The sequence below is a fragment of the Neoarius graeffei genome, chromosome 8 (genome assembly GCF_027579695.1).
Source record: "Neoarius graeffei isolate fNeoGra1 chromosome 8, fNeoGra1.pri, whole genome shotgun sequence".
Lineage (NCBI taxonomy): Eukaryota > Metazoa > Chordata > Actinopteri > Siluriformes > Ariidae > Neoarius > Neoarius graeffei.
Window position 1 is genome coordinate 40,391,118 of NC_083576.1, and position 27,018 is coordinate 40,418,135.

At 46.4% G+C, this 27,018-nt stretch overlaps 1 protein-coding gene across 1 annotated transcript in view; it reads right to left on the reverse strand.

The window, feature by feature from the left end:
- The window catches only part of drp2 (dystrophin related protein 2), a 353,984-nt gene that overhangs the window by 120,446 nt on the left and 206,520 nt on the right, over positions 1-27,018 (reverse strand). Inside the window, exon 11 of the mRNA XM_060926712.1 lies at positions 4,663-4,748. Coding sequence (XP_060782695.1) covers positions 4,663-4,748 — 86 coding nt within the window. The remainder of the gene's footprint in view (positions 1-4,662; positions 4,749-27,018) is intronic.

Sequence of the window (27,018 nt, forward strand, 5' to 3'; positions counted from 1 at the left end):
GCGCTTTTGGCGTGGCCACTGGGTTCACCAGCTGGCATTCACAACATGCCACACACCACCTGTGGACAATGGCACGAATCCCTGGCCAATAGAACCTGGCCATGAGACGATTTAATGTTTTATCCTGCCCCAAATGCCCAGCCATAGGATTATAATGAGCCGCATGGAATAAAAGTTCCCTACGGCTCTTTGGGACCAACAACTGTGTCATCTTTTCCTTCATTTGAGTGTCGTGCATCACTTGATCTAGCCGATCCTTAATAACACAAAAGTATGGGAAGGGAAGCGCAGCATTAGGCTGGAGAATTTGGCCATCGATTACTTTCACATGGTCAAAAGTGTGTCTCAGTGACTTGTCACACACCTGCTCCAATTGGAAATCCCCTAAGGGGTTCCCCAGAGAAGGAGGAGGGCTCTACCCACTCTGTGTCATCATGATGCGGAGCTGATGCAGACGGCCCTGGGACCACCTCCCCAGCCAACGTTGCAGCGGGATTCCCCCGTGACATGCTATTGCAGGAAAATCCCACTACTATCTGTTTCAGTAATGTTTTAAACCCCGGTCAGTCGGCTCCCAAGATCAGCAGATGGGTGAGGCTCGGACTCACCGCCGCCTCTACACTATACTTTTTTCCCGGGAAAAGAACAGTGGTGGGCATTTGTGTATCTCATTGTGCACACACTTAAGATTCACCCAACATGCATTCCCCAGTGCTCCACACTAAATCAGGCTTTGATGTATGGAGGTCTGATTACAACCCGAATCTACCAAAGCCTGATGTGCACCCCCTTGAATACTCAATGGTATGCGGTACTTTCCAGCTCAATCAGGGGCAGCTTCTGGTGCATCAGGGATCTGGACCACTGCCCCGACCTCCATCACCGGGCACTGATCCTGGAAGTGCCCAGGCTCCCCGCAGCACCAGCCCAGGCCTCACCTCTGTACTGCTGGGGCAAGGAGCACTCACCTGTGGGGAAGACACAGAAACATAAGAGGAAGAGGGGGAAGGGGAAACACAGACTTGGGGAGCTGGCTGTGGAGGAGTCAGCCCCCGCTTCTGTGGTATGGGGAAGGGATGGGAGGGGAGAAACACGAGGGGGGGGGTCAGAATGCGAGAGAGAAGAAGAAGGAGAAGCCGGATGTCTGTCTGCCACTAGAACTGCTGCCAGATGGTCCTCTGCCAGCTCAATGGCCCAATCCAGCAATGCCTGGTGGTGGCACTGGACCCATTCCACTGTCCTCTCAGCAGTCAAGCAATGAATTGCTCCAGCGCCACCACACCAATGACTCCCTAGATATTGCGGTCTTCTGCCTTCAACCACTGCCAGCAGGCGTCCCACAGCTGCTGGCCATAGGCGAAGGGCCAGCCAACCTCTTCCAGCGTCAGTGCATGAAAGCATTGCCAGTGTTGCTCTGGGAAGTGGCCGACTCACTAGAGAATTGCACACTTCAAGTCCACATACAGCAATCAGTTCTCTGCGGGCAGCTGCTGAGCTGCAAGCTGCACTTCATCAGTCAGGAGCGGTAACAGGCGGGCCGCTCTCTACTTGTCCGGCCATCCCCATGCCTCTGCAGTTTGCTCAAAGAGCTCCATGAAAGCCTCCAGGTCATTGTGTGGCCGCATTTTTGTGAGGGTGACGTGGGGAAATCCCGTGGACTCCGGGACTGGTGCATCTGCTGGAGTCATGAAGCGCAGGAGCGCCTGGGGGTCTTCTTACTGGGCCTGCAGCAGCACCTCGAAGCCCCACTCCTGCTCCATCCTCATCATGACCAGCGCCTGGTGCTGGTTCTGCTGGGTGGCGGCTAGGGCATGGATCAGTTCTTTTTTCATGGGGAGGACTCCATGGCGACAATTTGTTTTCAGCATCCTGGCTTTTTGCACCAGTGTAACAATTCCCTGATTATTGTTGATGCTAAATAACAGGCAGGCGGGATCAGGTTCACTTTTTGGGTTTTATTTCAAACACCACTCAAAAAAAAACAACAAAAAAAACCACGCTTTTCAGCCGAGTTAAACTAATGCTCAAATCAATGCACCGATGTGACTTCAGCCTGGGGAAGATGACGACTTTCTGCTCCTCTCCCCTTTTTATCTGCTTGCTCTCACTGCACACAAACATACAGACAGCACATTAATTCACAACAGGTGCTTCCACTTTGCCACTCACCTTCCCCGGCTTTGCTCTCCATTCACAAACCGGCCCTTGATCATGCCCCCGCTACAACAAACTAACATTGAATATTTGATTGCATATCCCTTGCTTGACTAACTGAATCAAGCAGACGATGAATGTTTCTCTAGACTTCTGAATTAATTCTGTTGCCATCATGAGTTACATCATCAATAAAGCTTAGTGAGCCTGCTCCAGAAACAGCCATGAAGCTACCTCCACCGTGCTTGACCAATGTTGTAGACTTCTACGTATGTTTTTGCTTATGAGCAGATCATTCCTTTCTCCACACTTTGGTCTTTTCATCACTTTGGTGGAGGTTAATCTTGGTGCCAGAACTTTTGTGACTCATCTCTGTATTTATCTGCAAATTCCAATCTGGCTTTCCAGTTCTAACTACTGACAAGTGGTTTGCATCTTGTGGTATGACCTCTATATTTCTGCTCTTGAAGTCTTCAAATGATGAATTGTGATACTTTCACGCCTGCCCTGTGGTGGGTTGTTGATGTTTTTCTTCACAGCTCTCACAATGTTTCTGTCATCAACTACATGATGTTTTCCTTTTCTGACCTGTTCAGTGTCTGGTTGTTAATACACCCATGGTTTCTTTCTTTTGCAGGACATTTCAAATTGTTGTATTGGCTATACCCAATACTTGTGCAATGGCTCTGATCAATTTGACGTTTTACCCCATAGACAGCTCTCTGGTCTTCGTATTGGTTTATTGTTTTCAGTAATAAATGCAGTCTTCATAAGCAAAACATTCACAGCTATTAATTAATTATTATTGTTTACATTATTAAAATTGTTTAAATCTAACAGGATACACCTGGGCAACAAGAAAGACCTGTCTGTCACATTTTCCAATATTTTGATCACTTGAAAAATTGGTGGGTTAAAACAAACTGTGCCATATTCCAAGTTGTTTAACGCATCTAGATGTAAATATCAGAAAAAGAAAGCTAAAATTCTGATCCATTGTCTCATATGCATCTTTTGATTGCAAACCAAAATGTCTTCAGTATATCGCAAAAACAAAAGAATTGGCCATGCTGTTCAAATACTTTCAGAGGGTAGTGTAATTGTTTGGGCATTAAAATACTGAATCTGCACTAAAACTGCAGACTTTCAGCTTAAATTGTAGGATATTTACATATAAATTGTGGGAACAGTGTAGGAATCACAGCACTTTTTATTTTAACCCCCCCCCCCCTTTATTATTGTTGGACAAACTAACAATCATAAACTGTCATTTTTAATATTTGGTTTCAAATCTTTTGCAGTCAATGGCTGCCTGAAATCTGAAACATATAGGTATCACCACATGTTGGATTTATTCTCTGGTGATGCTCTGCCAGGCCCTTCCTGCAGCTGTCTTCAGTTCCTGCTCATTCGTAGGGCTTTTGGATTTCAGTTTTACTTTCAGAAAGTGAAATACATGCTGAACTGGATTCAGATCAGGTGACTGACTTGGCCATTGCAGAACATTCCACTCCTTTGCCTTACAAAGTCTTGGCTTGCTTTTGACATATGCATCAGATCATTGTCCTTCTCCACGGTGAAGCATCATCCAATGCATTGTGAAGCATTTGGCTGAATCTGAGCAGATCATATAGCCCTATACACTTCAGGATTCATCCTGCTGCTTTTGTTAGCAGTCACAGCAATAAATACAAAGAGAAGCAGTTCAAGTGGCAGCCATACATGCCCACATCATGTGAGCGTGTATGGTTGTCAATTGAGAACATGAGCAGTTCTTTCCCTTCTTCATACTCTTATCATTCTGGTATAAGTTGATCTTTGTCTCAGCTGTCCGTAGGATATTTATGATTTGGCAAACCCTAATACTGCCTCATTTTTGATGGTTTCATCTCTATATTTACTCTGGTGAAGTCTTCTCTTGATTGTTGTCACTGAGACAGATATGCCTACCTCTTAGTGCATGTTCTTGATCTGGCTTTTTTTTTTTTAAAGAAAGTACCAAATAGCTGATTTGGACACACCTAAATGTTTAAATATGACATTAAACATGTTTGCCACTGACCTGCTCAGCCAAATTCTATTCCTGCCCTCTAAGTCTCACTATCAGATTCTCTAAATGGCTTGCAATTCATGTGCATTGTCCCATGTGCTTATTTACCAGGTCATATTAAATAAAAAATTGCTTTAAATCGTAAAACTGGCCTCTCGTTATCTGTTTTCTGTATATAGTTATAAGTGCAAAAAAAAAACTGTAAATGTGGCACCTGGCAAAAAGCAGCCTTTGTGTTTTACGGAGACTAAGAAATAAACTGTTCTTGAACTGTTCCCTCCATTTTCTTTCAGAATTGAAAAAAAATTCCATGTTACCATGAGGAAGGATGCTTTTAATGACATAAAACTCACATTTGCTAGTAAGAAAACATTTTCACTAGATACTGAGATCAGACTTCTCTACCGTATGTTTCAAGGGATAAACTTTGCCTGAGAGGGTGGGAGAGTCCTACTCACATCTGTATTTCTCCTTGACATCTGCGTTGCATAGGCTAACTATTCCCATCTTGATCGAGAGTACCCGCATCTTTCCATTACGACCACTGAAGGAAAGACAGAGGAAGAGATCATCTTTTCATCGACTGTGTGATTGTTCAGAGTCTGTATGAAAGAGTTGCACTATTCTGCATGCAAATGAATACAGAACCACTTTGCTGAGTAGGTTTACAGTGTGCAGTAAGAGATGAGCAGCACACAGTATAGCAGTTTTACTGCAGTGTATGGAAAAGACTAACAAACATTTTTGAGTTTGTGTGCATTTATGAGAAATGTTAATTCATTTTATTGCCTTGTACAACCCCAAATTAGGAAAAGTTGGAATGGTATGTAAAATTGAATTTAAAACTGAAAATAATTTGTAAATAATCTTTGACCTGTATTGCACTCAAAACAACAGCACATTATTTGATGTTTGACCTCATCAATTTTATTGTGTTTTTTTTCCCCTTTTGTAAATTAATGCATCAATTTTGATTCTTGTAACAAATTTTAAAAAAAGTTGGGAAAATAAAGCATTTACCACTTTAAACTGTGTCAATTCCTTCTCAAACACTTAAAAAATGTTTAGGAACTGAAGACACCAAGTGATGAAGCATTTCAGGTGTTTTGTCCCATTCTTTCTACAAACAGATCTTAAGGTATGCAACAGTACAGGGTTGTCATTGTCATATTTGTCATTCCAAAATTCACCACAAATTCTCTATTGGGGACAGAGGGGATAGGCACCCTCTTCTTCCAGAGCCATGCCTTTGTAACATGTACAGAATGTGGTTTTGGAAAGATGTCGGCTCGAAGGCAGAAAATATTGCTCCAAAATCTCAATGTACTTTTCTCCATTAATTCTACCATCACAGAAGTGTAAGTTAGCTTTGCCGAGGGCAGTGACAGAACCCCATACCATGACACCCTGACATTTGAACTTGTTGATGGTAACAATTTGGATAGTCCTTTTTGTCTTTGGTCCAGAGCACACAGCATCCATTTCTTACAAAAAAAGACCTGGAATACGGATTTGTCTGACAAACAGTACGTTTCTACTGTGTGATGGTCCATCCCAAATGCCCCCAAGCCCAGAGAAGTCAATGGTGATAATGCCACAGAGAGAGACAGAAAAGATAGGGAGTTCTATTTGACCTCGGACAAACAGAGCAAGCAAAAAATAATTTTCCAGACCACAGATTTCACTGAAAAACTTATGACAAAAAGGTCTTCATATTTTCATGCCATATGCAGATTGAGTACATCTCTGGCTAATGAACATACAGAATAACCTTCTCATGGCCTGATTTGTAGCAGCTACTAAAATACAGTGGCAGTATTTCAGTTCTACAGAATTCTGATGAAATTTGTGGTCCTTTTCCTCTTTCTTCTGAAGCACCTGGTGTCCATTTCTTCCCAAAAAAATAACGATAAAAAAATAAAACAAAATAACCTAGAATACTGATTTGTCTGACCACAATACATGTTCCCATTGTGTGATGGTCCATCCCAGATGCCTCAGAGCCCAGAGAAGTTGATGGCGCTTCTGGACACAGTGAATATAAGGTTTTCTTTTTGTACAGTAAAAGTTTTGAATGGTATTTGTGGATGTAACTCTGTATTGTAATGCTTAATAAAGGTTTGCCAAAGTAATCCCGAGCCCATGTGGTTATATCAGCTATAGATGAATGACGGTTCTTGATGCAGTGCTGTCTGAGATATCAGAGATCACAGATGTTCAGTTTAGGCTTGCAACCTTACGCTTTACGCACCAAAATTCCTTGAACTGTTTAATGATGTTATGCACCACTGTAATGGAATTAAATATCCAAATCCCTTCCTGGTTTTGAGGAACATTGTTTTTAAACATGTTAATAATTTTCTTATGCATTTGATGACAAACGAGATCCTCAGCTCATCTTTCCTCCTCAAAGACTAGGCCTTTCCTGGATACTGATTTTGTACCAAATCATGATTATAGTCATTGTGGCAGCGGGGGCGTGGCCAAGCAGCAGTCTGTGAATGGAGGGCGGGGTCGGGGAAGGTAAGTGGCTAAGTCATTCCACCTGCTGTCAGTTGTGTGTGTGTTTGTTACAGGGATGGAGCATAAAAGGAGAGAGAGAGAGCAGAGAAAGGGAGCTCTCTCCCCGACCACAATGCATGTGTGAGTGAGTGAGTGAGTGAGTGAGTGTGTGTGTGAGAAAGGAAGAAGGAAAGAAAGCTGAAAAGCTAAAATAAAGTGGTTTGTGGAACATTAACTCTCTGCTTCTGTGCTCCACCCATATCAGGAATTACTACAGTCACCTGTTGACATCACCAGTTTCAAATCACATTGTTGTTTAATCGTTTTCCTCATTAGCAGCCCTAAATTGCCCCATCCCAACTTTCTTTGGAATGTATTGCAGGCCTGAAATGGAGGAATGGATGTATATTAACAAATGAAATGAAGTTGACTAGACAAAATATGAAATATCTTGAGTTCATACTGTCTGCAATGAAATACAAATCAAAGTAAACTGCTTTCTTTTTTTATTTGCATTTTCCCTACAGTCACAACTTTTTTTGAGTTGGGTGTTGCACATTACTTTAGTCATGCCCAACAAGAAGTGACTTGTTTTAGATTTTGTGTGTTTGACATGCACTACATTTTCAAATAATTTTTCCAAGGTGGTTCATCAGATTCATGTCAGATTTGGTATACATAATATCAAGATGTGCTGATGTAAAACTGCAAAGGGATTTTTGACATCTTGCAAGGTGTTGACATCGCAACACGATGAATGTATACATGTCTCACTAGGCATACAGGAAATGCCTCATAAATTCTCCATGCATTGCCTTAATACAGCTTAAACATTACAGGCTATTGGTTATGATGATACCCACATGCCCAAAGAAACATTTTTGTCATGTTGTGATAATCTGGTGATCGCATCAGAGGTGCGAGGGCCCTTCATTACCGCTTGCAGCTATATTTTTAGTTAGGTTTACAAGTGCATAAGCAGTTTTAATTTTATTTTAAGGAATCAAATACAGCAGTGCTTGAAAGTTTGGGAACCCTTTAGAATTTTCTATATTTCTGCATAAATATGACCTAAAACAACATCAGATTTTCACACAAGTCCTAAAAGTAGATAAAGAGAACCCAGTTAAAAAAAATGAGACAAAAATATTATACTTTGTCACTGAGGAAAATGATCCAATATTACATATCTGTGAGTGGCAAAAGTATATGAACTTCTAGAATTAGCGGTTAATTTGAAGGTGAAAATAGAGTCAGGTGTTTTCAATCAATGGGATGACAATCAGGTGTGAGTGGGCACCCTGTTTTATTTAAAGAACAGGGATTGATCAAAGTCTGATCTTCACAACACATTTGTGGAAGTGTATCATGGCACAAACAAAGGAGATTTCTGAGGACCTCAGAAAAAGCATTGTTGATGCTCATCAGGCTGGAAAAAGTTACAAAACCATCTCTAAAGAGTTTGGACTCCATCAATCCACAGTCAGGTTCTGTAGAAATGGAGGAAATTCAAGACCATTGTTATCCTCCCCACGAGTGGTCGACCAACAAAGATGACTCCAAGACCAAGACGTGTAATAGTCAGTGAGGTCACAAAGGACCCCAGGGTAATGTCTAAGCAACTGAAGGCCTCTCTCACATTGGCTGTTAATGTTCATAAGTCCACCATCAGGAGAACACTGAACAACAATGGTGTGCATGGCAGGGTTGCAAGGAGAAAGCCACTGCTCTCCAAAAAGAACACTGCTGCTCATCTGCAGTTTGCTAAAGGCCCGGTCCCACTGCACTTACGGATGCAAAGAGGATGTAAAACGTAAAAAAAATTTGCCATCCGTTGGAAAACGCTATGCATCTGTTGTGTACTCATTGCATACATGCTTCATACGCTCTATCCATCGAGCATCCGTCCACTGTGATTTCATCCGCGCAAAAAGTTTTGAGCTGCACAAAACTTTTAGAACGGATGAACTTTCCGCCGTGTACGATGTAAATCCGCGACATATACGAGCAACAAACGTTCTATGTCCATCATCATCCGTTAAATGTCTGCTGTATCCTCTCTGCATCCTCTGGGCATCCTCGCAACTCACATCCGCTGCAGCTGAAAATGGAAAGAGGGAGGAAAGATAAGGTACATGAAACGTCTATTCATCGTTAGTAGCACGGAAATAGAAAGGATGTAAGCGTATGCATCTCGTATATAAAGTATTCAAAACGGACAAAGCGTTTATATCTGGGATTTATCTCGTATATTTAGGATGTCTGGAGTATGTCTAGAGTATGTATAAGGACACCTAGCGGACAATCGGTCTGCATCCGATATACATCCGCGCAACATCCCCTTTGTTTCCGTTAGGCGTACGTGATGCATCCCCTTCTTCCGCTATGCATCCGCTCTTTCTGCTATGCGTCCGCTTCTCAGTTATCACCGGTAACCCCTTCGGAGCTGTCATCCACTTCCATCCACTTTCATCCGCTAGGCTTCCTATGAACATGCGTTTAACATCCCCGCTATATACTACCCACGTCCGTTCTTTTCCGTTCTGTTTTCGCAAATTTTTGCAAATTTTGTCCATTTCTGGAGCGGATGAAAACGGATAGAGCCACCCCCGAAATTTTGCTCGTCCGCTGTGTCCTTTTTGCATACGTTTTGTGTCCATCGGCCAGTGGGACCGGGCCTTAAAGATCACGTGGACAAGCCAAAAGGCTATTGGAAAAATGTTTTGTGGACAGATGAGACCAAAACAGAACTTTTTGGTTTAAATGAGAAACATTATGTTTGGAGAAAGGAAAACACTGCATTCCAGCATAAGAACCTTATCCCATCTGTGAAACATGGTGGTGGTAGTATCATGGTTTGGGCCTGTTTTGCTGCATCTAGGCCAGGACGGCTTGCCATCATTGATGGAACAATGAATTCTGAATTATACCACCGAATTCTAAAGGAAAATGTCAGGACATCTGTCCATGAACTGAGTCTCAAGAGAAGGTGGGTCATGCAGCAAGACAACGACCCTAAGCACACAAGTCATTCTATCAAAGAATGGTTAAAGAAGAATAAAGTTAATGTTTTGGAATGGCCAAGTCAAAATCCTGACCTTAATCCAATCAAAATGTTGTGGAAGGACCTGAAGCAAGCAGTTCATGTGAGGAAACCCACCAACATCCGAGAGTTCAAGCTGCTCTGTATGGAGGAATGGGCTAAAATTCCTCCAAGCCAGTGTGCAGGACTAATCAATAGTTACTGGAAACATTTAGTTGCAGTTATTGCTGCACAAGGGGGTCACACCAGATACTGAAAGCACAGGCTCACATACTTTTGCCACTCACAGATATGTAATTTTGGATCATTTCCCTCAATAAATAAATTACCAGGTATAATATTTTTTGTCTCATTTGTTTAACTGGGTTCCCTTTATCTACTTTTAGGGCTTGTGTGAAAATCTGATGTTTTAGGTCATATTTATGCAGAAATATAGAAAATTCTAAAGGGTAAACGTGAGTGATAGTCTGCTGTGAGGGGGGAACTCTAGCAGATATGACAGTTTGTTGATGTGTTCTGTGACTGAATGGCCTGATATATCTTGGTTGTAATTTCCTGCAGGAATTGGATTCTCAGAGATTTTTGGTTGAAATCCATACTCTGTCCCCTGGGTTGTACATGGGCGTTTCTGCTCTGTTTGTCCGCGTACTCTTTGTACTTGGCATTGACCGTTTCAATCCGTTGGTGTATTTCTTCCCAAACTGTTTGGCTGCGTGTGACCCAGTCCTCTACAGCTTGAACCTGGTTGGGCGAGTCGTCCCAAGGGAACAGGGGTGGCTGGTAGCCAAGTATGCACTGAAATTGTGTTAACTGGGTTGCCGAGTGCTTGAGGAAGTTCTGTGCATACTCAGCCCATGGAAGGAAGCATGCCCAGTCCCCCGGTTACACATACATAATGTTCTTAAGAAACAGCTGATCTCCTGATTTGCCCTTTTGACTTGGCCATTGGACTGAGGATAGTGTCCAGATATGGGTCTCACCAACACTCCTAATCTCTCCATGAAGTTCTTCCAGAAGCGTGAAGTGAACTGTGTGCCCCTGTTGCTGACAATGTCTTCCGGGACCGACCATAATAATGGAACACTTGCTGGAACAGTTCTGCAGTTTGGGATGCTGTGGGGATGCCAGGTAACGGAATGAGTCTGAGGGCTTTGGAGAAATGGTCGATGGTTACCATGATGGTTGTGTTACCTAGTGAAGGGGGAGGTCGGTGATGAAATCGATGGCAATGTGGGACCAGGGTCTCTGAGGAACTGGGAGGGGACAAAGTTTGCCAGCTGGAGGTGTTCTGGGAACTCTGGCTTGGGCGCAGGTGGAACATGAGAAGATGAACTGGTTGATTTCTGTGAGCATGTTTTCCCACCAGTACTTATTCCTGATCATCTGATGGGTGCATCAGCTGCCAGGATGTCCAGTGGCTGGTGAGGTGTGAGCCCACATAATCAGTTTGCTCCCAAGATGCTTGGGTACATATAGGAGACCGGGCAGAAGATCATTGGGAAGCATTTGGGGTTGAGAGTCTCTGATTTCTTTAACTATGTCCCAGGTAATTGATTGGATGAAGCACTGAGGAGGAAGTATGGGATGGGTACTGGGGTCTTGGAATGTGGGAACAAAGTTTTGTGATAGGGCGTCAGCCTTAGTATTCTTGGAGCCAGGACGAAATGAGATGGTAAAATTGAACCTGGTGAAGAAGAGGGACCACCTGGCTTGGCAAGGACTTAGTTGCTTAGCCTTTCTGAGATATTGAAAGTTTTTGTGGTCGGTGAGAATAACAAACGGATGCATGGCTCCCTCCAGCCAGTGTTGCCACTCCTCAAGGGCCAGTTTTATGGCAAGTAGTTCCTGGTTTCCCACATTGTAATTTCTTTCCACTAAGGAGGGTTTCCTGGAAAAGAATGCTACTGGATGGAGTTTCTGTTTTTCTCCAAAACGTTGCAATAGCACAGCTCCAACTCCCATGTCAGCCGCATCAACCTCTAAAACAAAGGGTTTGGTTGGATCTGGATGCTGCAAGATGGGAACTGAGGTGAAGGCTTGCTTGAGGCAACCGAGAGCTTCTTCCACCATGGGATTCCAGTGAAGACGCTTGGGCCCCTTCTTAAGTAGTGATGTTAGTGGGATGGCAATGGAGCTGAAACCCCGAATAAAACGGTGGTAGAAATTTGTCTGTGAAGATTCTCAGTCATAGTCAGGTCATAGTAAAGTCAGGTCATAGTAAACTGTGGGTGGTAAAAGAGAGCAACTGGACTTGCTTGAAGATTCTTGAAGATGTTTCACCTCTCATCCGAAAGGCTTCTTCAGTTCTGTCTGACTAATAGGGAGTATCAGGTATTTATCCTCTCATGGATGAAAAGCAATCCTAAGGTGTCGTTGAGCCATCCTGTCGGTGTGGGTCACTGGGGGCTGGGTGTGAATGGCCTCGAGAGTTGTTAGGGTGATTAATGGATTGCTGGTTCTCTCTGTCCTCCTGTGAGTCACTGGAAACAGCTGGGTTTTGGTGTGCATTCAGTTGTCTGGGAAGTGTGCCAAGGACTGCATTGTAGGTGGCAGATAAATGATGTCTTAGACCTCATCTTAGGCCCTTGTCCACACGGCAACAGATTCAGGTGACTCCGATACAATTGCTTATCATTTAGGCCTGGCGTCCACACGGCACCGGCGTTTTGGGTGCCCCAAACGCAATCTTTTTGAGAACGGGTTCCAGAGTGGAAAGATCTGGCAACGTTGCCATTGTGAAGTCGTCTGGATGAGTAGAACGGATTTGTTTACGATGACGTCACAACCACATGACTGTGAGTGCTTCACGCCGGATAGAAGTGTAACGAACTCGATGCGAGTTGTCAACAAATCCTATAACTTGGTTCATGAAACGCGCTTACAAAATATTTTCACTGTGAATATTTATTGTGTAATGGTGCAAGTGAGAGAGAGAGAGAGAGAGACTCTGCCCTTAGGGCAGAGTCAATCCCGCCAGCAAAAATAGGGAAAAAAAGGAGCGATCTCACCTCTTCAGATGTTGGTTTAAGTCCTACAATACATTCCTCAAAAAGGGTGTAGAAGAGCAAATTAATCCATCAACATGTAGCATTCAATTTATTCTGGACCATTAAAGATGCCGCCTTCCGCGTAGAATCATACGTCATCCTCGCCGCCATATTGGATAGGTCAAAGCGGAGAATAAAGATTCATGTGCTGCGTTTAACTGTACCAACAGGTTTACCGTCCAAACGAGATCACATGGGATTACCTTTCACAGGTGAGAAACAACAAATTAATCCATCAACGTGTAGCATTCAATTTATTCCGGACCATTAAAGACGCCGCCTTCCGCGTAGAATCATACGTCATCCTCGCCGCCATATTGGATAGGTCAAAGCGGAGAATAAAGATTAGCTGCGTTTAACTGTACCAACAGGTTTGCCGTCCAAATGAGATCACATGGGATTACCTTTCACAGGTGAGACTGGAAAAATACTTTTCATTGTATTTGGTCATTATAATGTAATTTTACGAACAGATTTTCCTGACTTTGTGGCTAATATGAAGTCTCGTGCATAATAGTTTATGCGCATGTGTCCTTACTTCTTCTATTGTTCTGGTGTCTCTGAAGGGACCGTCTTACAGCGCCCCTAGAGGTGTGGCATGTGTATTGCATCGTTTTCAGCAAGCGCTGCGTTGCCATATGGACCTGATATTTTACTGATCGTTGCCCATTTGGACGCGATATATTTTTAAATAACATCTCATTGCCGTTGTCGTGTGGATGTAGCCTTAGACACCTCTGTTCAGTGATGGCCATTCCAGGTTGACAAAAATGGCTTCTTTAACTCCTCGCTCATACCAACGATCCTTTCTGGCTAAAATGCATACATTGCAATCCTGAAATGAGTGTCCTTTGTTGTTAAGATGAAGATAGACAGCAGAGTCCTGGCCTGAGGAACTGGCTCCCCTGTGTTGAGCCATGTGCCTGTGAAGTGGTTGTTTTGTTTCCCCAATATATGAGTCTGTGCATTCCTCACTGCACTGAATTGCATACACTACGTTGTCCTGTTTGTGTCTGGCTATTCTGTCCTTAGGGTGGACCAGTTTCTGCTTCAGGGTGTTACTGGGTCTGAAATGTACCGGAATATTGTGTTTGTAGAAGATCCTCCTGAGTTTCTCAGATAGACCAGAAATGTAGGGAATGACAATGTTCTTGTGTTTGTTCCTGTTATCCTCCTTGTCCGTTATGTTCCTTTTTCTGCTCTTGAAGAAAGACCAGTTGGGATGCCCACACTTCTGAAGTGCTTTCTTGATGTGATTCTGCTCCTTCTTGTTTCCCTCTACCATTGTAGGAATGTTCTGAGCCCTGTGTTGCAAGGTCCTAATGACCCCCAATTTGTGTTCCAGTGGGTGGTGACAGTCAAAGAGTAGGTACTGGTCTGTGTATGGGGGTTTCCGGTAGACCTCAATGCTAAGGCTTCCATCTTGTCTAATGTGTGCATCACAATCCAAGAAGGCTAGATTATTCCCACTGACGTCCTCCCGAGTGAAACTGATGTTGATATCCACTGCATTGATGTGCTTAGAGAAGGCTTCCACCTCATGGGTTTTGATTTTAACCCAGGTGTCATCTACATATCTGAACCAGTGGCTGAGAGCAACTCCTGAAAAAGTGGTCAAAGCTTTATGTTTCACTTCCTCCATGTATAGATTGGCCACAATAGGGGACACCGGTGAGCCCAAGGCACATCCATGCTTCTGTCTGTAGAACTTTCATTAAACTGGAAATAAGTGGTAGTCAGGCAAAGGTCAAGCAGGGTGCAAATCTGGTCCGTGGTGAGGTTCGTTCTATCAAGTAAGGGGCTGTCTTGAAGGAGTCATTTTCTAACAGATTCGACTGCTTCTGTGGTGGGAATGCAGGTGAAAAGAGAAGTGACATCATAGGAAACCATGGTTTCATCTGAGTCTAGTTTGAGGTCTGCACCTTTAGTAGCAAAATCTTGGGAGTTTTTGACATGATGTGGCATATTCCCAACAAGAGGAGCCAGGATGGTGGCTACGTGTTTGGCAATGCTGTAGGTGACAGAGTTTATACTGCTGATGATAGGTCTGAGTGGAGCTCCTTCCTTGTGAATCTTGGGGAGTCCGTATATGAGAGGAACGGCTTCCCCAGGGTACAATCTGTAGTATAGAGATCGGTTGATGGCTTGGTCCTTTTCTAGTTGTTGCAGGCAGCTAACAACTTTCTTTTTGTAGCAACTGGTGGGGTCCCGCCTCAAGGTTTCATAGGTGGTTGTGTCGCTGAGAAAACTGATCATCCTGGAGTGGTAGTCCGCTGTGTTTAGCACCACTGTGCATCTCCCTTTGTCAGCAGGAAGGATGGTGATGTTCCGGTCTCTTTGAAGCAATGTAAGAGCCTTCCTTTCTTGGCTGGTGAGGTTGGAGGGGGGTGCTCTGTCTGGACAGAGCAGCTGATATCTTCAGTCTAAGTTGTTCTGCCTCTGTGTTGGTCAGATTGTTGTTTCTGATGGCTGACTCTGTGGCTGTGATGAGGTCTACCACTGGTATCCACTCTGGTGAGACTGCAAAGTTAAGTCCCTTGGATAAAACATCTTTCTCTGGTTGGATGAGTACCCTGTCAGATAAGTTCTTCACCCATTTCTCTTCTATGTCTGGTTGTGTAGCCTGGTGGTAGAAGCTGGCGAAACCTAGGAAATATGTTGTAGTTCCTTAACTGACATGGGAGTGGGCCAAAACGTGACCACAGAGACCTTGAATGCATCCATGCTAACACCTTCAGGAGCTGATGATGTAGCCCAGGAATGATATATAGTGCTGATGGAACTCACACTTCTCTGCTTTGACATAGAGGTGGTTATGGAGTAGACATCTGAGGACTGTCCTAATGTGTTTGATGTGACTCTCTTCATCCGGGGAATATATTAAGATGTCGTCGATGTAGGCAATGACATTATCTGCCTAGCATGTCCCGTAACGCATCATTAATGAGACACTGGAACATGCTAGGTGCCGAAGAGAAGCCATATGGCATTACCTACTACTCAAAATTGCTGGAGGTCGTACTAAATGCTGTCTTACTCGTCACCTTTCTTTATTCGGATGCGGTTGTACACGCTGCGCAAGTCAAGCTTGGAGAAGATCTTAGCTGACTTGAGTTGTTCTAAGGCTGCTGGGACCAGAGGAAGTGGATAAGGGTATTTGACTGACACTTGACTCAACCCTCTGTAGTTGATGCAATAGAGAAGAAAGTGGAGCAAAGAAAAAAAAACTGAACTTTTGAAAGTCAAACTAAGATATGGGGGTGGGTGGGGCAACGTCCCTCGAAAATATTTTAATAACAACACGCAAAACCCTGCATTCTAGTGCATTTTAGTACTTATTTTCACTTAAACAAGCTATAACTTTTAAGCCTTTTTCTTTCATGTACATTAATGATCAACATGTCAAAAATATCAAATTTAATTCTGCTAGTTAATGAGTAACTTTCAGGAGTGCATTTAGAAAATGCGGTGATTTTCCTGGCTACACAGTTAATTACTTTAAAAAAAAACAGACAGTTGAAGGTAAACTCAGCAAAATCCCAAAACAGTACTGTTAAAGTAAAGGTCTGTTAGAGTTTCTAAAGTTTTCAGGTTTCAATGTTGGGGACACTGAGCCTCGTTTATCAATCTTTTAGTAGAGTTGTGCGTTTGCATAAGCTAAAGTGAAATAAAAATTTCCAATTCATATTTATGTGAGTTGAAGCCAATTGTTTACATTAGTTCGTATTGTCTGTAAATTTAAACTTCAATGAATACCAAATTTCTCATGTAAATCAGGGGTGTAGCTAGGATTTTTCAGGGTGTGTGTGTCACACACTGACTGGCAGCCTGAGTACATTATGTAACAAAAAATAATTACCATTGCTAGTTTTAGGCAGCTTAGAAACCGGCTCTTCCATTATTGCTGTTTCTTCCACGTTTTCTTGATGATGTGTTCTAGAAACGGCACTAAAACTTAGCTTCGAAACCACAAAATGCAACTTTGATGGGAAAAAAAATACATAAACTGCTTACCTCTCTTCACCTCAAAAGAAGGAGGAAAGTTTTGCTTGTTTTGACATGGTGAATTATTAAAACAAGAGGAAATACTCGTAATTCGTAACTAAAAAGACTGCAGCTACACTGGCAGCTTGAACATGCTTTCTAGTGTGATTGTGTTGCGCTTGCGCAGAATGGTGTCAGTCCTATGCGCCTTAGCACGTGCACCTGAAGGCGTGCCCTTGGGCGCGCGCGCCTAACAAGCTCTGGCATGCACGCCGTTAACAAAGAACACCTGTCTTTAATCAATGAATTATGTTTGGGCTATTTAAGGACCGCGCCCATGCAAGGACGATGCGAAATATCACGCCGCGTCTAGGAACGCGAAAAATCTGAAAATAAATTTCTCCATTCGGAAAACCGGAGATTTTCAAGAGTTTTGTCAAATATCCGGATTTCCAGGTATTTCGTCATTAGTGGAAAAAATCCAGAGGAATTTTCATGAAAATCTAAAAATCCGGAATTCCGGGAAAAACCGGAACACTTTCATGACTAATGCAAGGACGAAGGCCACCACCACGTTTCTCCACAAAGAAGAAGCCTGCTGAAGCAGGATATTTTGATGTATCCCTGTTTGAGGGCCTCTTGAATGTATTCCTCCATAGTAGATTGCTCCTTCTGAGAGAGAGGATACAGTAGATGCGCCCTTTAAGTGGTGATGTGCCTGGTAGACGGTTGATCGCGCAGTTGTAAGGCCTATGAGGTGGTAACCTGCAAGCTTTACCCTTACATAAAACCTCCTTGAGGTCCAGATAACACTCAGGGACATTGTCCATGGAGTCAGGCTGGGGGATCTCCACAGAAGTGGAAGCGAGCATGATCTTGGAACAAGAGATGCAGCCTTGAAAACATGTGGCTGACCCAATGAAGTGATTACACTGCTCTGAGTCCATAAACTTTGTTAACAACAACAAAAACTTCTGAGAGGGTAGAATATTTTTGAAGTTTCATCAGGTTTCTTGTATATTATGCTTATCATTTTTTTATGGCTAACAGTTTTTAGGAGAGCTTATCTGCAATGTTTACTTTCCTCTGGACAACATTTCATTTTTACAATTTCTTCATATCGTTAACCTTTTATGCTCACAAGTGTCACATTTTCACTTGCATGCCACTCCCTTGTCCTTTTTTGTTTCCACTTGAATGTTAGTCACTGATTTAGCCCCTCCTTGGTCAGCTCGGGTTGCATCCTAATCTGTTAGCAGATTTCTTTCTGCCTTATTTTATGTGTGCTTTAGCCTTTTAAGCATCTGTAATGCAGCAGTTTTAATGGAGTACAGGTGACTGTAATATGGAACTTCGAGCCAGAGAGAAAGGATCCATATGCACAAGGTTTTTTGGGACAAAGACACAAAGTCAAAATCATTCAGGGATCAAAACCAGAAAAATCACCAAAACAAGAACAGAACCAAAACACAGACCAAGAACAATGTTGAGATACCAGGCATGGTATACCAAATATAGCAAAATTCAAGATTGCTTTCTTGTCATTGTCTAAAATACAAAACAAAATTCAGTGCACTGCCTTACAAAACAGTCCTCAGATGTATACATAAAAGATTCAAGATTTACAAACATGAAAGATGTACAGACATAAGAGTTTACAAATTTACAAAGATAGACACAATTTACAAACACGAAAGATTTCCAAATGCAGACATTCACATAACATATGCTTGAGGAAAGTGAAACTAAGCACTTATGAAGGATATTGCACTTGGTAAATGTGGGTAGATTGGCATGTTATTGTGCAACTTCAGAGTAGAGTTCAGTGTGGTGATAGATTTGGGATGGGAACTGTTTTAGAATCATGCGGTGCATTTTGATTGATCTGTAACATTTGCCTGAAGGCAGACATTCAAACAGCTGATGGGCAGGTTGGGAGAGTCCTTTAGGATGCAGTGTGTTTTCTGCAGGCAGCGGGACATGTACATGTCCTCAAGAGCAGGCAGCTGCCCGTTTATTTTTTGTGCAGTCTATCATCTTCCAAGATGGCGGTGCGCACACACGCAGTGGCTCCTCTCTGTCCCGACAGAATGGTATTTTCGTGTTTTTTGTGTTTTAAAACAGTGTGTATCTGTTCGTCTTTGTCGCGTCCATTAGTCTCAAGGCGCACATACTCCTGTGAGTTTCTGCTCGACATCCGCAGAACTATATTCACGGATATAAATCCAGCAGACGCGGAAGTGCTATGCGGCTACGGTTTGCTCCGGAGGCCTGCTCAAGCACCGACCCCCACTCCTGCATCCAGCCCGCAGTGGAAGCGGCACAGGCGGAACATGCGGAAGCAGAAGAGAGGCAAACGCGGAGGTATTCGAGCTAGGCTAGCGGCTAGCCCTCACCAGCCGGCTATCCCTACCATCACTCTGGCCAATATACGCTCGCTGGACAACAAGCTGGATTATGTTCGCCTGCTCTGCTCATCTTTTAAGTCTGTGAATGAGTGCTGTGTCCTTGTGTTTGTGGAAACATGGCTTAATGACAGCGTCCCGGACTGTGCCATTCAGTTAGCCCGGCTAACATGCTACCGGTCAGACAGAGTGCTAGTCGAGGGGGGGGGGGAAGACTCGCGGCGGAGGACTCTGTGTTTACATCAGTGATGCCTGGTGCCGTGATGCTGTTGTGGTCTGCAAACACTGCTCACCTCTGGTGGAGTTTATGATTATTAAGTGCCAGCCATTCTATCTGCCGAGAGAATTCACAGCCATATTGCTGGTAGCATTATACATCCCTCCTGGCTCCAATAACAACAGGAGTGAAGCACTGAATGAACTCTATCAGCACATCAGTGAGCAGCAGACAGCCCACCCAGATGCTTTCCTCATCCTGGCTGGGGATTTCAATAATGCAAACCCCAAAAGCGTGTTTCCAAAACTCTATGGACATATCAACTTTCCTACACGTGGAAACAATACTCTGGACAATGTTTACACCATGCATAAAGACGCCTACAAAGCCCTACTCCTCCCCCACCTTGGGGCCTCAGATCACTCCACTGTTATGCTAATGCCAGCAAAGTCACCAAACCAGCTACAAAACAGATACGCGTGTGGCCAGAGGGGTCCTCAGAGGCACTCCAGGACTGTTTTTCCACCACTGACTGGAGCATGTTCAGACAGGCAGCCACCTACAACAACACCACAGATCTCCAGGAGTACACGGAGACCGTCACTGCCTACATGAGGAAGTGCATGGACAATGTTACGGTCACCAGAACCATCTCCATTCGGGCCAATCAGAAGCCATGTCTGACAGGGGACGTCTATAGGCTCCTGTGGGCTCGGAACGCCGCCTTCAGAGCGGGGGACGAGGTGGGCCTGAGGACAGCTAGGGCCAATCTGTCACAAGGCATCAGGGTGGCCAAGAGACAGTATTCCAGGCACATTGCTGACCATTTCAACGACAGCAGAGACACCAGGAACCTGTGGCGGGGGATTCAGACCATCACAGACTACAAGCCCTCGCCACAGACCTGTGACAACTCCACGTCTCTGCTGAATCAGTTGAACGACTTCTTCGCTCGCTTTGAGGCAGACAACAGCACCACGGCACAGAAGACCCCACCACCTCCTGGCGACCAGGTGTTGACGCTGTCCCCAGACAGCGTGAGGAGAGCTCTCAGGACGACAAATGCACGAAAAGCCCCGGGTCCTGATAACATTCCTGGTCGTGTCCTGAGAGACTGTGCCGAGGAGCTCACAGATGTCTTTACAGACATCTTCAACATCTCATTGAGCCAGGCCATTGTCCCCACGTGCCTCAAAACCACCACAATCATCCTGGTCCTGAAGAAGCCGTCTCCCTCCTGCTTCAATGATTACCGCCCTTTTGCACTCACTCCCATCCTCATGAAGTGCTTCGAGCGGCTAGTCATGAGGCATATCAAGTCTGCCCTCCCCCCCGCCCTGGATCCTTTCCAGTTTGCATATCAGTCCAACCGTTTGACTGATGACGCCATCTCCACTGCCCTCCACTCAGCCCTCACCCACCTGGAGACAAAAGACTCATATGTCAGAATGCTATTCATAGACTTTAGCTCAGCATTCAACACAATCATTCCTCAGCAGCTCATTCACAAACTGGACCAGCTGGGACTCAACACCTCCCTGTGCAACTGGCTGCTGGACTTCCTGACGGGGAGACCACAGACTGTACTAGTCGGCAGCAACTCCTCCAGCACCATCACACTGAACACGGGGGCCCCCCAAGGATGTGTACTAAGCCCCCTCCTCTTCACTCTGCTGACCCACGACTGCACACCAACATCCAGCTCAAATCTCTTCATTAAGTTTGCGGATGACACAACTGTGGTGGGTCTCATCAACAATGGCAATGAGACAATCTACAGGAGTGAGGTGAGCCGCTTGGCCATGTGGTGCACGGACAACAATCTCCGTCTGAACGTGGAGAAGACGAAGGAGATTGTTGTGGACTTCAGGAGAGAGCACACCCAGCATGCTCCACTAACTGTCGACGGTGCTGCAGTGGAGAGGGTGAGCAGCACCAAGTTTCTGGGTGTGCACATCTCTGAAGACCTGTCCTGGAGCAGCAACACCGCATCACTGGCCAAAAAAGCCCAACAGCATCTGTACTTCCTCCGCAAATTGAGGAGAGCAAGAGCCCCGGCCCCCATCATGCACACTTTCTACAGAGGCACCATCGAGAACATCCTGACCAGCTGCATCACCATGTGGTACAGTGCCTGCACCGTGTCCTGCTGCAAGTCTCTGCAGCGCATTGTGAGGGCAGCTGAGAGGATCATTGGTGTCTCTCTCCCTTCTCTAATGGATATTTATAACTCCCACCTCACCCACAAAGCCATCAGGATTGCAGGTGACCCCACCCACCCATCTCACAGCCTCTTCAGCCTGCTGCCGTCGGGAAGAAGACTGTGGAGTCTCCAGGCCAAAACCAGCAGGCTCAAGAACAGTTTCTTTCACCAGGCAGTCAGGAGGCTTAACTCCCTCCCTATTCTGCTCCTCCTCCCCCCTCTGCCCCCTGCCACAGATTCTGCTCGCACACCCCCCTTAAGCATCTGACATGTCATCCTCACAGTTCCCCCCCCCCAACACACACACATTCATCTCATCGTTCATTAACACACTGAACTCAGGGACCGCACATCTCACTTTACCTCACTCATTTGCACTATTCCGCACTACCTCATCTTAACAGCTGCTAGTTTGTTTATACTGCTTGTTTCATGTTTACCTGCTATACCTCAAGACTGTTTGGTTATTTGAACCAATTTATGTGTATGTGTGTGTATATATATATATATATATATATATATATATATATGTGTTAGGGTTTTGCTGGGATTCGAACCTGGTTCGTTGGTGTGATGATCCAGCAAACCCCCACTAGGCCACCAGGGGAATGACTCAAATGCAGAGGCGTGAGGCGGAAGTAGAAAAAGTAACAAAAGGTTTATTTATACTATGTACACTATATACAATCCAGGGCAAAACAAAAAAACAAAAACAAAGAGTATAATTCAAAAAGAAAAAGGCAAAAATGCAAAAGCTCAGAAGATCCACAAAACACAGTACAAAGGAAACTGGAGATAAACATAACAGCACAAAGACTCCGTGACAAGAGGACTGAACTCAGGGGTATAAATACACAAACTAATTAAGGACACAGGTGAAGATAATTAGGACTAACAGGCAATTAACAAAAAAAACCACAAAACACAGGAACAGTGGCGGCCTCTAGAGGCCAAAATAAATATGACACGAAAAGGAAATAACAGCGGCCTCTAGAGGCCAAAACAGTCCAAGTCCTAACAGGACCCCCCCCCCAGGAGCGTCTCCTGACGTTCCCAGGGCGATCCGGATGGGCCGAATGGAAGTCCCGACACAGTTCTTTATCCAGGACATCCCGAGCAGGAACCCAGCAGCGCTCCTCAGGACCATAGCCCTCCCAGTCCACCAGATATTGCAACCCGCCGCGGACCCGGCGGGAGTCAAGCAGGCGATGCACAGTGAACACAGTCTGCCCCTGGAAGATGCGGGGGGGTGGGGGGTTCCTAGGGGCAGGGGCATACGTAGACGTCAGTACAGGCCGCAACAGGGAAACATGGAAAGTGGGGTTAATCCTCAGAGTCCGGGGCAACTGGAGCCGGTAGGAGACAGGGTTCACCCTGCGCACCACCTTGAAGGGGCCAATGTAGCGAGGAGCAAGCTTGCGGTTCTCCACCCGCAGCGGAAGGTCCTTAGTGGACAGCCAAACCCGCTGCCCAGGGCGGAAAGTGTGTGCAGGTCTTCTGTGGCGGTTGGCCTGAGTCTGGTTGGTTCTGGAGGTCTGTATGAGGGTCTTCCTGACCTTGCTCCAGGTCTTGCGACACCGTCTCACATATTGGTTGACCGAGGGCACCCCCGCGTCCTCCTCCTGGTCCGGGAACAGAGGTGGCTGGAACCCGAATTGGCACTGGAATGGCGACAGCTTGGTGGCCGATGACTGCAGGGTGTTGTGGGCGTACTCTGCCCATGGCAGCCAGGTGCTCCACGATGTCGGGTTATCCATAGCCAGGCCACGCAGGGTGGTTTCCAGGTCCTGGTTGAGCCTCTCCATCTGACCATTGGACTGTGGGTGAAACCCAGAGGAGAGGCTGGCAGTGGCTCCGATGACCTTGCAGAACCCGTGCCACACTCGGGAGGAGAACTGGGGCCCTTGGTCTGAGACGATGTCCTGTGGAATACCAAAGACTCGGAAGACATGATTAAATATAAGTTTCGCTGTTTCAAGAGCAGAGGGGAGTTTGCACAGAGGTATGAAGCGGCAGGCCTTGGAGAATCTGTCAACAATGACCAAAATGACCATGTTACCTTGTGACTCAGGGAGACCCGTGATGAAGTCGACTGCCACATGGGACCAGGGACGCCGGGGAATGGTCAGAGGATGCAGGAGACCCTGGGGACGCTGTCGTGGGTTCTTGGTTCTGGTGCAAACCTCACAGGACAGGACAAATGACCTTACTTCCTGCTCCATGTTAGGCCACCAGAAGCGTCTTTTCAGGAAGTCCAGGGTCCTCCGAGCTCCCGGGTGGGCGGTGAGAGGGGAAGAGTGACCCCACTGGAGAACCTTGGCCCGGGCTTGATGTGGGACGTACAAGAGGCCCGGTGGCCCCGTCCCAGGACCGGGGTCCTGGCGTTGGGCTCGTCGAACAGCCTCCTCAATACCCCAGCGGACAGGGGCCACAATCCGAGACACCGGGATAATAGGCCCGACTTCATTCTCCCTGTTAGTGGCAGAGAACAGCCTGGACAGTGCGTCAGGTTTGGTGTTCTTGGAACCGGGACGGTATGAGAGGGTGAAGTCAAACCGACTGAAAAACAGGGCCCACCTAGCCTGTCGAGGGTTCAGTCTCTTGGCTTGCTGGAGGTACTCCAGGTTCTTGTGGTCAGTCCAAACCAGGAATGGATGTTGCGCTCCCTCCAGCCAGTGCCTCCACTCCTCAAGGGCCAGTTTGACCGCTAGCAGTTCTCGATCCCCCACATCGTACCGGGACTCCGCAGGACTCAGGCGGTGGGAGAAGTAAGCGCAGGGGTGCAGCTTTCCTTCCGAACGTTGAGAGAGTACCGCGCCGACACCACTGTCCGAGGCGTCCACCTCCACGATGAATGGTTGGGAGGTGTCCAGGAGGACCAGAATGGGTGCCGTGCAGAAGCGGGCCTTGAGGTCTTTGAACGCCTTTTCTGCCTGAGGAGACCAGCCATAAGATCCACCTGTCCCTTTGGTGAGGTCTGACATGGGTGCTGCCACAGAACTGAAGTTCCTGATGAACTTGCGGTAGAAGTTAGCGAATCCTAAGAACCGCTGAACCTCCTTAACGGACTTGGGAGTAGGCCAGTCCCGGACGGCCAGGGTCTTGGCAGGGTCCATTTGGAGTTGGCCTGTCCGTACAATAAATCCCAGAAAGGAGACCTCGGGAACATGAAATTCGCATTTCTGGGCCTTGGCGAACAGATTGTTCTGCAGCAGCCTCTGGAGAACCTGGCGGACATGGTGGCGGTGCTCCTGCACGGTCTTGGAAAAGATAAGGATGTCATCGAGGTAGACAAAGACGTACAGGTTAATCATGTCCCTTAAGACGTCGTTGATTAGGGCCTGAAAAACAGCTGGTGCGTTGGTGAGTCCGAAGGGCATCACCTGGTATTCGTAGTGCCCAGACGGGGTGTTAAAGGCAGTCTTCCACTCATCTCCCTGTCGGATACGGATGAGGTGGTATGCGTTCCGTAGGTCCAACTTGGTGAAGACGGTGGCGCCTTGGAGCAGATCGAAAGCAGTGGACATCAGCGGAAGGGGATATCGGTTGCGCACAGTGATCTTGTTCTGGCCCCTGTAGTCAATACATGGTCGAAGCCCCCCATCCTTCTTGCCGACAAAGAAGAAGCCGGCACCAGCAGGTGAGGTGGAGGGTCGAATGAACCCAGAGACCAGGGCGTCTTTGAGGTATTCCTCCATGGCCTTGTGTTCTGGCTGAGAGAGGGAAAACAGTCTGCCACGAGGAGGGGTAGTCCCAGGGAGCAAGTCGATGGCACAGTCGTAGGCCCGGTGCGGAGGAAGAATGGCGGCCCTGCTCTTGCTGAATACCTCCTTAAGATCCCAGTACTCTGTGGGAACTTGAGATAACTCGGTGAGATCAGGGGGCTCGGCAGGAGACACAGGAGAGCTAGAGAGCAGACAAGAGGCATGGCATGCAGGGCCCCATTCCACAACCTGGCTTGTTACCCAGTCTATGCGAGGGTTGTGGCGAGTAAGCCAAGGAAGGCCTAGAATAACTGGGAACTCAGGTGAAGGAATTAGGTGCAGGGATATTTCTTCCTTGTGACCTTGAGACTGGAGGAAGACTGGAGAAGTAACTTGGGTGACTCTTCCATCACCTAACGCTTGGCCATCGAGGGCAGACACAGACAGTGGGACTTCAAGAGGTGCAGTCGGAATATTGATGCTTTGGGCGAAGTGAATATCCATAAAGTTCCCAGCCGCCCCTGAGTCTATCAAAGCTTGACAAGAGTGGACAGACTCACCCCAGGAGATGGAGACCGGGATGTAGATTCCTTGGCCAGGGAGTCCGGGAGAGAGGGTAGGCCCCGTCACAACCCTCCCTCGGCTGGACGGGGCGGTCCTTTTCCCAAGAGTTCGGGACATGATGCTCGGAAGTGACCAGGCTTGCCACAGTAGATGCAGCACTTGTCCCTCCTTCTGCGCTCCCTCTCAGATGCGGAGAGGCGAGTACGACCCACTTGCATGGGTTCTGGACAGTCACTAAAGGAGGTAGACGGTCTCCAGGTAGAGGTAGGGAGGCTGGGGGGGGCTCAAGGCTTGGTGGCGTTCTCTCATCCTGTTGTCCAGACGAATAGCATGTGAGATGAGGGTTTCGAGGTCACTTGGGCATCCAATAGAGGCCAGACCATCCTTGATGGGGTCAGACAGACCATGGTGGAAGGCTGACACCAGGGCAGTCTCGTTCCATCCACTTACAGCTGCGAGTGTTCGGAACGAGATGGCGTAATCTGCGACGCTTCCTCCTTGCCGGATGGACATGAGCTTTCGGGCTGCGTCGGTACTGATGTCTGCCTGATCGAAGACCCGAAGCATCTCTTCAGAAAACAGCTGGAAATCAAAGCACTCAGGTCCCTGTCTTTGCCAGATAGCAGTAGCCCAGGCTCACGCCTTACCAGCTAATAAGGTGATCACAAAGGCACTCTTGCGGCGATCCGTAGTGTAGGTGGTAGGCTGAAGCTCAAAGGTGAGTTGACACTGGGTAAGGAACTCTCGGCACTCACTGTGCTTGCCGTCATACCTCTGTGGTGCAGGAAGGCTGGGTTCGCGAGGTGAAGAAGGCAGCATGGCAGGAGGCACTGGAGCAGGAGTGGGAGCTGGATCAGGAGCAGGAACTGGATCAGGAGATGCAGGCAGAGATGTCAGCTGTGCCAGGGTTTTCCCAATTTGCTGAAGCAGTTCCTCGTGGCGAGCAAGGGCCTCACGTTGGCTGGTGAGCGTACGTCCATGAGCGTCCATGGTCGCTCCGAAGCGTGTCAAAGCTGCCATAATTCCCTGAAGGTTGGCCGGGTAGACAGTTGAAGCAGCCTCTGCTGAGTCGGTCATGACGGAGTCTTTCTGTTAGGGTTTTGCTGGGATTCGAACCTGGTTCGTTGGTGTGATGATCCAGCAAA